At 36.7% G+C, this 13,058-nt stretch overlaps 2 protein-coding genes across 5 annotated transcripts in view; one reads left to right on the forward strand and one right to left on the reverse strand.

Moving 5' to 3' along the window:
• The window catches only part of ODF2L (outer dense fiber of sperm tails 2 like), a 179,576-nt gene that overhangs the window by 61,623 nt on the left and 104,895 nt on the right, over window positions 1-13,058 (reverse strand). Inside the window, exon 4 of one of the 2 annotated variants that reach the window (XM_077905302.1) lies at window positions 2,945-3,082. The exons of the other annotated variant lie outside the window; for it this stretch is intronic. The gene's annotated coding sequence lies outside the window, so the exon portion shown is untranslated. The remainder of the gene's footprint in view (window positions 1-2,944; window positions 3,083-13,058) is intronic. 2 annotated transcript variants of the gene reach the window in all.
• CLCA2 (chloride channel accessory 2) overlaps window positions 1-13,058 on the forward strand; it is a 39,514-nt gene that overhangs the window by 8,555 nt on the left and 17,901 nt on the right. For all 3 annotated transcript variants that reach the window (XM_077905297.1, XM_077905295.1, XM_077905296.1), the window contains exons 5-10: window positions 826-985; window positions 3,035-3,262; window positions 7,157-7,387; window positions 8,202-8,379; window positions 9,796-9,902; window positions 12,047-12,271. In XM_077905297.1, coding sequence (XP_077761423.1) covers window positions 826-985; window positions 3,035-3,262; window positions 7,157-7,387; window positions 8,202-8,379; window positions 9,796-9,902; window positions 12,047-12,271 — 1,129 coding nt within the window. The remainder of the gene's footprint in view (window positions 1-825; window positions 986-3,034; window positions 3,263-7,156; window positions 7,388-8,201; window positions 8,380-9,795; window positions 9,903-12,046; window positions 12,272-13,058) is intronic.

Consider the following 13,058-nt stretch of genomic DNA (forward strand, 5'->3'; position numbering starts at 1 on the left):
CCTCTCATCCCCTCTAGGTAACCATTTTTTATTAGTTTCTTGTTTATTTTTTAGTATTTCCTCAAGTAAATCTAAATAAATATGAATATATATTTTCTTTTTTTTCTTAAAAATAATTGTTTAGTGTTCCACTGTGTGGATGTACCATCTCACTTGCTTTCAACTGGTCTCCTATTGTTGGACAAGTGGGTTGTCCTCAATTTTTTGTTATTACCAATAATATTATAGTCATAATGCTACATATATGTAATTTCTCAGTATGCAGGCAGATCCATATATCTATAGAATAGCTTCCAGGGATTACTGGGTCAAAATGTGCCCTCATCTATAATTTTGGTAGATAATGACCAATTATCAATTGGAAAATATTTCTCTTCTAAAGGTTGTATTGTTCTTCACTTCTATTGGAGTGTCTGAGATTGCTTATTTAGGAAAGAATCCTTTTAAATATCATTATTACATGTTCACTTTCTTCTGCTCTGATGTCCAATGGCAATGAGCTCAAAGACACTGTGATGCAAGATACTATCAATCATGTTCCTCCTTGGGACTCCAAAAAATCATGTTGATTTCCTAGTATCTTTTTCTTTTACCCTGTTTAGTTGGTAAAACTTTTGGTAATACAGAATTCCTCATCCAGATCAAATGCTTTAATATAAAGTGGACTGCATTTCCAAATTAATGAGCTTTCTTAAGAGGGTAGTTTTTTAAATGTTTTGTGTGTATCTAGCAAGCTACAAGCCCTGTAACAAATTATTATATGAGCCAATGAAGAAAAAACATAAGTATTTCTAAAATAGACCCAATTTCTCTTTCTATTTTTAGGTGTTCATCTGATATCGCAGGCATTTTTGTATGTGAAAAAGGTCCTTGCCCCCAAGAAAACTGTATTATTAGTAAACTTTTCAAAGAAGGATGTATGTTTATATATAATAGCACCCAAAATGCAACAGCATCGATAATGTTCATGCAAAGTTTATCTTCTGTAAGTATAAAGACAACTGCCTTGGATTGACAACTTCCTACAACATGCCATCTCTTCCCAAGGTGGACTGATAATGTTTGAAGTATTTAAACAAAAAGACAATTAGCACTCACTATGTTTTAGAGCTTGGGGGCTTTACAGTTTATCTAGTTTTTATTTCACAGATAAAAAACACCAAGGCCCCAAAGATGATCACCAAAAAAAAAAAAAAAAAAAAAAAAAAAAAAAAAGATTCCTTTAGAAAAGTGATTATTTGCTTTCTAGGGAAGGTAATTTAACAAGGAAGCTCTGTAGACTTCAAAATAAACTGCTCATCTGAAGGTATTGAGGAAAAGTGTATTGAGTTAGTAAGAGTGATAAAATACATGATTATATGTCTTTCATTTGAAGTAGCAAACCATTTCCCAGCACCTCCAAAAAAAAAAAAAAGTAAGAAGTAGCAAACCACTCTTATTTTAATTGTGTTTCCTAATTCTCTTTCCCTTGTTTTGCACAGAGCACAGAAATTAAAAGAAAAACCAGACGTTACCAAAAGAAGTCAACTAACCCTTTGTAGTTTCAGAAGCTTAACCTTGTCAGTATTTTGCATTAGCAAGAGACTAGTGTATGGATCTAGAACACCATTTTTAAAAATTGTTATTTTAAAAGAGTATTCTGTCATGAAGATCCAATACTTAACATTCTCCAGCTAGTTCATTTTCTGTCTGAAGGAAGAAGCATGAAGCAGCCAAATTCTCACCAGAAGCCTGCTTTGAAGGAATAGAATCAGAAAGGAAGGAGACTGGTGATACAGAGGTTTACTGGTATCAGCCTTCATGACCTGACCTGTCCACCCATCTTCACAAAGACCTGAAACTCACGTGTGTGTGTCAAATCTCCCCTCCACAGTGCTGGGGCATGGGCGCATGCCTCTGTGAAGTTTTGCTTCCATAGATGACCAATGTTCCTTAGATTGACATATTCTTTTCTTTAAACAATTTTTTTTCTTCAATCTGGTTTAGTCAAGGCTACGAGTCATTCTGCAACTTTAAAGTGATTTTTCATACTTCTTGTCTGATACATTGTTTTTAATTTATAGCTTTAATACTTAAGGCCAACTTAATTTCATGTATTTCATCCACATTGTCTGTGATCCTTTGAAAGACCTAATCACTAACATCCAGTCAAAAAAGTTTCACAATTCTCTAACCATAGTCAGGAGAGAAAAGAGTTAAAAAAATAAATAAATAACAACAAAAACGGGTTACATTCCCATCTCCCCATGCTACTGGGAAACTCATGTCCTTAAGCAATTATCAGCCTTCTGAAGCTTTAGCTTCCCCTTCTATGAAATTAGAGATGGGACTGGGAAGTCTATCAGGTTTCTTCTAGCTCTAAGCTCCCATGGCTCTGTTAGCAGGAAGTATCTACTCTGTAGGAATATAAGCACTGGGAATAGGTGGTAACCTATTACTTTGCGATGCAAACCATACCTTAAAAAGGGGTGACATATGTTTAATTCATTATTAAATGAATTATATCTCTATTTCCAAAAGGGGAGAAAGATCAGGAAGTAGATTTAAGTTGCTTTTTTGTTCATTATCCTATTCTTACAGAGATCAATATTTGAACTAGATCAATTTATGTTGACTGATCAATAAATAAAGGTGCAGCTGGGTCATTATATATAATTCGAAGGAGTAGGTTGACCGAGATAACATTTTCTAGAGTGTTTTCTTTAACACACTATCATTTGAAAAAAAGTGGAACATTGTTTTGTTTTCTTAAGACTAAGATATATATACATGGTCTGCTCTCTGTTATCCAAGTGCAAATAGACTATAATAGACGGATCACAAATACCACAAGGTTGCCAGTGTTTCAAGCAAAGGGTGCGAAGGTATATTTGTAAACTCAATATCATTCTTGAAGTAATAAAGGGCTGCTATAGCACTTCTGTTATCTCATGTTTCAACTCACCTTTCCTTTTACCTTTAGCTGCTTGAGAAGAAGTATGTCTAATATGGGAGGAGTGTCTTTATTCTCTGATAGGCATTGTTCTTTTTCTAGGTGGTTGAATTCTGTAATGCACGTACGCACAACCAAGAAGCTCCAAACCTACAGAACCAAATGTGCAGCCTCAGAAGTGCATGGGATGTAATCACAGACTCTGCTGACTTTAATCATAGCTTTCCCATGAATGGGACTCAACTTCCACCGCCTCCCGTGTTCTCTCTTATTCAGCCTGGTGACAAAGTGGTCTGTTTAGTCCTGGATGTGTCCAGTAAGATGGCAGAGGTAATATTTTGCACCAAAGTGGCTGTAAACCATTCATTTTTTTCTATCAGTTTTCGATTCTTTTCATTTTCTAGCAGGTAAGGGCAAAGAAGGAGAGGCCAAGGTTTGGAACTGTTACGTATTTTGTCTTTTCTTGGGGACAAGAGGAACAAACTTAGGATGTAGGCCAGAAATTGAGATAAGGCAGATAAATGAAACCCACAGATAATCCCTAACCCTGATTTTTTGCTACTAATTGCAACTTTTTTTCCAACCAAGACCCTTTCCCAAAACTCTGATGTGTAAGAGAATCTCTTGTCTGGCTATATTTCACTCACTGGTAAGCTTGCTGAGGTAAGAGACATTGGGTTTGCAAGAGAGTGTGATTATCCATTGTGTGTGTATTTTCCATGTCACAATGGATAGAAAACCATACTTCAGTCATTCAAGAAGCTTGCAGCCTTCCAGAAATCCACTCCTGAAAACCCCAGAACTCTCAGTTAGTGGTTAAAGTCTTAGTCTCTGGAACCAAGCATATGTGCTTTAAAACCTGGCTTCTTATTTACTGTTATATAATCAGGAGCAAAATAACCTTCCCAAACTGTTTTCTCATTTGTAAAATAGGGATTATAATACCTACTTTTAGTGTTGTGACAGAAGCAGCTTATACTAGCTCATTAGAGTCGATTGTTAAATTTTTAGAAAATTTGCAAGCCAGTAGTTAAATATAGCCATTATTAAAAATTAAACTATGTAGATTTAGAATTAAATACAGTATATTAAAACAAACATAATAAATGCTAAAAACTCATCACTTTCTGATTATTTTCCTACTTTTTTTTTTTTTTAATCATTATCTATGAGCAGAATCCGTAAACAATAGTTCATGAGCCAATTTGGCTCACCACCTATTTTTGCATAGCCCACAAGCAAAAATAGATTACTTTTTAAATGGAGTAGAAAAAAAAATCAAGAGAATGATAATATTTCATGACATGTGAAAATTATATGAAATTCAAATTTCAGTGTCCATCAATAAAGCTGTATTGGAACACAGCAATGCTCATTTATTGTATCTATGGCCACTTTAGTGCTAAAACAACAGAGTTGAGTAATTGCAACAGAGAACATATGCCTAAAATACTTGACTAAAATACTTGACTTTCTGGCCCTTTTCTGAAAATGACTGCTGATCTCCGATCTATGCTTTTAAGATGATTTCTGGCCTACTGTATCTGTCTGGGTCTACTACTACATATTTCTTACCCAACTCTGCTTTCAGTGATGTCAAATTGACAACTTGAAATTAGCCATGGTGGGAGTATGTACCCCACAGAAATTATGAAATCAAGGTCTCTCTCTCTCTTTCTGCCAGAAAGCCAGTTTAAAAAAACATTTACCATCATACCATCATCTACTTCATAAAGTTGTCAAAGGGGACTAAATGAGAAAATGAATATGAAGCTTTTGGTTCCTAAGTGGTAGTTATTATTTTATTATAGTACTTGTCCTAAGGAAGAGTTTATCCTCTTGTATTCTCTGGATCACTAGTTGTAGAAAATTTGTCTTTTTTGGCTTGTCTCTGAAACGTTAGAAGCACCACTCATACATTCAACATCTAAATAATTTTGTAATCTTGCCTACCTGCAGCTAACTAGGGCATGATCTTCTAAAATATGGTCTCCAGATGATTTATATTGGCTAGCTGCCTCTATTGAAGAAGAATAGACAGAGTGAAAGTGATAGTTGGATTTGAGAGAAGCTCTAAGGGATGTGGAAGAGAAATATGCCTAAAGTAACACACTCATAGCAAAGCAAATTTCCTTCCCTTTTCCTGCCAATACTGTCCTTGAAATGTCATGGTCATTCGTTCATTAGGCGCCTGTACTGTGCTGGCTTGCGGGATGCAGAAATGATAGGACATAGTCTCTGCTTCAAAATGCTCACAACTTGGGGTCCCTGCAGGGTGGCTCAGTTGGTTAAGTGTCTGACTCTCGATTTTGGCTCAGGTCATGATCTCGGGGTCATGAGATGGAGACCCAGACAGGGTCCAAGCTCAGTGAGGAGTCTGCTTAAGAGTCTTTCCCTCTGCTCCTCCCTCCCAACTCTCTCTTTCAAATGAATAAATGAGTCTATATGAAATGCTCACACACATGCACATGTGAATAAATACAATATAATGTGACAAGGCTTCAAAGAGGTGTGAGTTGCTTTGGGAACATTGATGAGGAAGCATCTAGTGCCATAAAAAAAAGTGACTGAGGAGGACTTCATTGAGAGGATGAACTTGGAGTTGAATCTTGAAGGATGAGAAGGTACTTGCTAGGTTGAGGGAGAAGAAGGGAAGAATTCCAGGGAAAGGAAGAATTTGTGCAGTGGCTGACAGGCAAAATTAGAAAAATCTGTGGGGAGTACATCTGTTGGTATGGCTACAACTAATATTGGGTGTGTCTAAGAAAATGGCGGATAAGATGCAGAGATGATATGAATCTGAGAGAAACTTAAGACTTTGAGTTGGTAGGACCTGTTCGAGGATATGGGGGCTTATAACAGATGGGTAATGAAAGACAGCTCCACGCTTTTGGCTTAACTGGTTGGGAATGGAGATCATGATTAAGAATGGTGAATTAAAATTTTAAAACTTAAAAAAATTAATTAGCTAATTTTAAAAAAGAATGATGACTTGATGACATGATGTTAGCAATAGCTGCTAATTACTGGGTGCTGACTATATACCCATTTTGCAGATGAGAAAACTGAAGCTAAAAAAGATAAGTGATTTCTTATCACTTTGATAAGTGAAGGCAGGATTCAAAGTCCTTGCTTCATCCACTGTACCAACTTTCTCCCCAATATTGCAAGAGAAACAATATTTGGGAAGGGAGGCAATGAATTCAAAGTGTGTTGAGTCTGAGATACCTGTGGGACGTTAAATTGGTAATGTTTCCTAAGCAATGTGAAATGTAGGTCCAGATATTAAGGGAGCTGTCTGGGTTGGAGATAGAGACTACAGTCATTGCTGAAGAGGTGGTCATAGAAGCTCAGTTTGCTGCTCCCATAGCCTTCAAAACAAGTGATCCTAGTGAACATCAGTACCATCACCTGTCCAAACCTGGTCACTAATTCTAATTTATCATTGGTTAATGCTTCAGAGTATAACTGTACTGTCATTTATGTCTCTCAGTTGAAACTCATAGTGATTCTATTTAAATAAGTAAGAAGGGATCCCTGGGTGGCGCAGCGGTTTGGCGCCTGCCTTTGGCCCAGGGCGCGATCCTGGAGACCCGGGATTGAATCCCACCTCAGGCTCCCGGTGCATGGAGCCTGCTTCTCCCTCTGCCTGTGTCTCTGCATCTCTCCCTCTCTGTGACTATCATAAATAAATAAAAACTTAAAAAAAAAATAAATAAGTAAGAAAAATATTATTATCCTCACTTTACAGATGAAGTGCCCAGGCTAAGATGACCATGGTAACAGAGGATAGTGCCTGTACACATACCCCTAACTACTACTTTTCTCTACTATCAGGTCTTTTTGTGGTGTTTCCTCTTACCCAGCCTGGATTTTAAAAGAAACAGCTACAAATCTAATTTTAACTGGTTTCATAGAACTTGAATTCTGAGTTGGAGAGAAACAGTGTGAATAGGTATCCTTGGAGAGTGGTAAATATGAACAGCTTCTTGGAGGCACGGTTCTAAACCCCCTCTTTGAAAAGCACTTATTTTTTTTACAATTAATGAAATGAGGATCCAGCATTGTGTCACTCTTTACAGCTCAAAAAGTTACAATCTGACATTGCTAATGATTTGCAGAAATATTTGCTGATTGAGTTGCGTAGTCATACTTTTGTCTACCAAACAAATGTAATTCTTTTTCTTTTTCTCTCTTTTTTTTTTTTTCCTTTTTGGGACATAGGCTAACAGACTCCTTCGACTGCAACAAGCAGTAGAATTTTACTTGATGCAAATTGTTGAAATTCATACCTTTGTGGGCATCGTCAGTTTCAACAGCAAAGGGGAGATCAGAGCCCAACTACACCAAATTAACAGTGATGATGATCGAAAGCTATTGGTTTCACACCTGCCTATGACTGTGTCAGCAGAAGCAGAAACCAGCGTTTGCTCAGGGCTTAAGAAGGGATTTGAGGTACAGTAGGGCACCCAACCCTCAAATCACCCTCACTTTCCTTTTCTTCATTTTGTATCTGAGGTTCCTTCTGATTTGGGGCAATCTGTTATACTGTGGTCATAACAGCTTTCAACTATAATGATGTTGATCCGTAATGATGGATTAGTTTTAAGGTCAGGAATCATATCTTATTTACCATTAAACCCCATGTGCCTAGCAAAGTACCTGTCACATAATAATTGTTCAATGAATGCTTGTTGAAGGAATGAATTAATAAATAAATAAACAGCCAAGGATGGAGGACTTTAGTGCCATCTAGATGATTTCTAACACTGTTCCTATTCATTCTGGGACTGTCCCAACTATAGCCATTTTTACACTTGGGTTTCCAGTCAAAATCAACATGTCTGCCTTCTGTATATAATCATTCTGGACTTGTCTAATTCTAATGTGTAGCCAAGATTGAGCCAAGAGCCAAGGCGTCTTATTGGTCATTCACTGGATGTCCGAGGCAGTGATAACACATAAGAATGTGCCGCCATATCCTCTATTATGGACCCTATTCTAAGTCAGGGTCATATTGTGATGATTCAAACAGGAAGAGTACCTCTCTACAAGCAAACCAGCAATGGCATGTAGAGTGATGCTATCAAGTCCTGTGATGAAGTGAATTGAGGCCAGAATGGAGATGGGCATAGAGGGCAGTGAGCCACAGAGGATCTGAAAGAGGCATATGCCTCATGGGTGGGGATTCTGGAATGAGTGAATTCTTCTGTTCAGTAAGACAATCTGAATTACATTTCCTTCCAAATGACTGATACTATATGTTCAGGTGGTTGAAAAGCTGAATGGAAAAGCCTATGGCTCTGTGATGATATTAGTGACCAGTGGAGATGATGAGCATATTGACAATTGCTTACTCACCGCACTCAGCAGTGGTTCAACCATTCATTCCATTGCCATGGGCTCATCTGTGGTTGAAAATCTGGAGGAATTATCACGTCGTACAGGTAAACATATTTCTAAAAACTTATATTTTAGAGCATTTCCTTAAACTTGAATATTCAAAGCACAAACATGAAGCTCAGATTATGTCAACAGAATGTGTGGCTTAAGTGAAAAAAAATAGAAATAGTTATCTTAAGGAAAACAACATAAAAATTAAATTATGCCAAAATTTTGCAGACTTTGCTTTTAATTTTTAATTTTTTCAGAGAGGGAGAAAGAGAGAGGGGGTGGGGCAGGGGGCAGAGGGAGAAGGAGAGAGAAAATCCCAAGTAGACTCCATGCCTAGTGGAGCCTGACACAGGACTTGATCTCAAAACTTCAAGATCATGACCTCAGCCAAAATCAAGACAACCAACTGAGCCACCAATGTGCCCCCAAATTTTGCTGACTTTTTAAAAAATATTTTATTTATTTGAGATAAGAGAGTGTGCGTGCGAGAGAGCACAATCGGTGGAGAGAGAAAGAGAGAAGCAGGCTGCCCATCAAGCAGGGAGCCCAACTTGGGGCTCAATCCCAGGACCTGGGATCATGATTTGAGCCAAAGGCAGCCGCTCTACTGACTGAGCCACAGAGACGCCTCCAAAACTTTGCTGACTTTTAAACATTTTCCTTAGAAGATGCCAATTATATACATCGAATGAAAATATAATTTCATAATTTCTTTGTTAAATCAGTCTGAGCATGTATAACAGAAGGCTAAAAATATGTTTACTATATGATAAAGACACATACCATATTGTAAGACACATACCTTTCTTTATTCCATATGAGGCATAGAATAATTTTATCTTATATTCCTTATAGTCAATAAAAATGAATATTGCTGACTTTAAAACTGAAAGTTAGGTTTTATGGAATTATCTTTGAAAACAATGTTTTCAGAATATGAATGTAAATGTAAATATATAGCAATGTAGACAGGTAGCAATTACCCTAGACTATCTAGGAATTACCTTAATTACAAGACTATTCAATAAATATTCATAGAGTTTTTATCCTGTGCCAGGGAGAGGTTTATTTTTTTTTAAGATTTTATTTATTTATTCATGAGAGACAGAGAGAGAGAGAGAGAGGCACAGACACGGGCAGAAGCAGGCTCCATGCAGGGAGACTGACATGGGACTCAATCCCAGGTCTCCAGGATCACACCCTGGGCTGAAGGTGGTGCTAAACCGCTGAGCCACCTGGGCTGCCCCAGAGAAAGGTTTAGACCTTGACGTTACAGCTGTGAACAAAACAGACAAAACCACTCATCTCTGCTGCTTATCACATGGCTGGTAGGATGCAAAGCAGGTCAAGCATAACTCCTTCCCCCAAATTAACCCTCTTACACAAGAAAGGTTGTTGGATAAGACCTAACCTGTTATTTTTTGTTTTATTTTATACATTTTAATAGTTAACATAATCATGTATTCCAGGAGGTTTAAAGTTCTTTGTTCCAGATGAATCAAACTCCAACAGCATGATTGATGCTTTCAGTAGAATTTCCTCTGGAACTGGAGACATTTTTCAACAATGTATTCAGGTCAGGATTCCCTCAATATCATACTAACGGGTGGGGTTGGGTTTGGGGTGGGTGGGGGTACAGAGAGAAGGAATCAAGAAAAATAGATGAATTGTGCTAACTGCCTCATTAACCTTATTTGACTATGTAATAATTCTTGCACAGAAGGCTTTTAATGAGCTTCTTGGTCTCACCAAAGCCTGGATTCACTTTTACCTAATGTCTGTTCTTCACCACCTTAGGAATAATTTCCTGTAATTGCCACCTTTACCTTTAAAGGTCTGTAAGCAGAATTTGCTCCTTCCTAGTGGCTAAAATAGGTGTGGGGGTGGGGTGGAGGCAACGCCAAGGAGGAAAATAAGAAACTGTGTCTTTAGTTTGAGTTCTATAATAACTTTCTATCAGTCATAATCCATTTTACTTTTTTTGGCTTCTTAAAAAACTTCTTCAAAGCTCCCCCTTCATATTAAAAGTATCAACTATTTCACTAAATTCTAAAAATTTTTAAGTACTCTTTCAACTACTGCAATTGACTTTGTTCAAAAAGGGCTTCCTCTACTCAAGCCATTTTCAAAAGGGCCAAATTTTTTCTAAGTAGTTTAAAGATATTTTGAACATAACTAAGAGTCTGGACAAAATTTCATCTGCTGTTTCCTCACAGATGGTAAGTGAAACTGCCAAGTTAATGACTTGTTGTGAACAATGAAATCAGTTAAATTATTCTTAGGAAATATTTAACATCAAGATTATATGTACACAGTAAGGCAATAACCACATTTCCATCATTAGAAGTAAAAAAAGGTGAATCATAAATGAGAACATACATTATCATTAAATTACAATTGTTTGTTCCTAATAATCTTTCTATCACATGATTTCTTCTTTAACAATATGAAATAAAAACAAACATTTTAAAGTTTTTAGAAATTTAACAAAAGTTTTTAAAAATCATATGGCTCAATCAAATTAGCCTCATGTTCCCAAACTTGGCCTCCTCTCCCCCAGTTGTATGTCATTAGCCCCACTAGACCATGGACAGAAACTACATCTAATTCCCCTTCAACAGATCTGGCCCAACACATAATGTGCCCCACTAGTCAGCAGTCCACAAATGCTTATAAAACGAATTTGAATAAATAATCCACAGTGTTTTTGCTGTCATCTACCAAAAATTTTATATGCTTTCCAAGTTTGAGCAATATTACAGAGTGTTACACAGTGTGTTTATTTAATAAATAAAAATTTTCAAAGTTATTTATTGACTTGTGTCTGTTTTGAATACACAGTGATTAAATAAATGTAGGGGCTCTGGTGTCAGCCTGCCTGGGCTCTATCCCAGTTTCAGCTCCTTGCCATGTGACATTGGACAAATGACTTCGTTAAGCCACGGTCTTCTCATCCGTGAATGTGGATAACAACAGTACTCACCTCAGAGGGTTTTCATAGGATTAGTGAGATACCATATGTAAAGCATTTTTAACACTGTACTGTCATCTGTTTGCATTCTGTATGTATTGTATGCACACACACATGCGCACGTGGCTTATTGTGAATGGCTAAATAATTATTTTAATGTACTCAAGCCCCCTGAAACTCAGTGTTTTGTTTATTATTAAAATATATAAAAAGGTAGGGGCACCTGAGTGACTCAGTCATTTGAGAGTTGACTCTTGATCTCAGCTCAGGTCTTGATCTCAGATTTGTGAGGTCAAGCCTCACACTGGACTCTATGCTGGGAGTGGAGCCTACTTGAAAAAAAAAATACATACAAGTATCTGGAGAGATAACATAAATCAAACCACTTAAGCACATTCACGAACAAAAATTTTTTTTTTAAGTTTGATATTATAATTGCTGATCTGAGGCTAATGTTGATTTGGATGAGAATTAGTATGAGAACAGTTAAAATTTCTCTATAAAAAATAATGAAGTGATACTTGTATTAACCATACTAGAATATTTTATATCTTCTGTAGTCCTATAATATAGAATATTTCACTTTGGTGAGGTATTTTTATAAAAAGTGATTTATATGAATATAGTTCATGTCAGAATTAAATTATTTTTTTGCCAATTTTATTTTTATTTGTCCAGAAGTAAAGGAAAAGATGGATGTTTATGCCTACCCTAGAAACTTTCACATATATGTGTGTTTTCTTGAACAGCTTGAAAGTACAGGTGAAAATGTTAAACCTCACCATCAATTGAAAAACACGGTGACCATGGATGACAGTGTGGGCAATGACACAACCTTTCTAGTCACATGGCAGATCAGTGGTCCCCCTGAGATTCTGTTATTTGATCCTAATGGAAGAAAATACTACACAAATAATTTTATCACCAATCCAGCTTTGCAGACTGCTCGCCTCTACATTCCAGGAACTGCTGAGGTAGGTGTTGTGAGCCTGTTCATAATGACAACCTTTAGTTGATTACATAACTTTCAGTTGAATCACATAATTAAATGCACTGTATAATGAAATTCTATTCTGATACATCAAAATTTTACTTCAAATTTATACAAAAGCATTTTGAGACTGTTAAAAATTTAAGAGAAACAACTAAGGTATGTTCAAAACTTTAAATAATGGATACCAAGGTCTTCTCTCTTCAACAGTGGAAATTAGTATGTATGCAGTACAAATAATTTCTTCTTGCTTACTTTCTTTGCAAAATTCACACATAGTTATTTATACGCTTGGGGGAAAAACTCTACCTAGAATTTATAATACGAATATATGCAATACATGTTTTTGAGTATCTGCTATATTCTAGGTTTTGTTCTAGGTGCTTTATATTAAAATACCATGGTGGGAATATGAACGGGGTACTCAGAGCATACAGGAGGGATGCACAGACTTCGGGGGAAGGTGAATGCTTCCTGAAAGTAAAAACATCAAAATAGAAATATGGAGGATAAAGAGGCCAGAGGTGTCAATGATATTCTGGGCGGAGGGAAAAAAATAGAATATAGCTTTTCATAGAACTACAAGGAGGTCAATATGGATGAATTACACAGCAGCATGTGAGGTGGGAGATTTAGGGGAAGGAAAGAGAGAAAGTGATGAGGCTAGACACAAATAGGAGCCATGTCAGGAAGGGCTCTGTATGTCCATAAAGGCAAAAAGAGCTTGAATCCTAAAGGGAAAGGGAACCACTAGTGGTTCCAAGCAGGGT

This window comes from Canis aureus, chromosome 8, assembly GCF_053574225.1.
Source record: "Canis aureus isolate CA01 chromosome 8, VMU_Caureus_v.1.0, whole genome shotgun sequence".
Classification (NCBI taxonomy): Eukaryota; Metazoa; Chordata; class Mammalia; order Carnivora; family Canidae; genus Canis; species Canis aureus.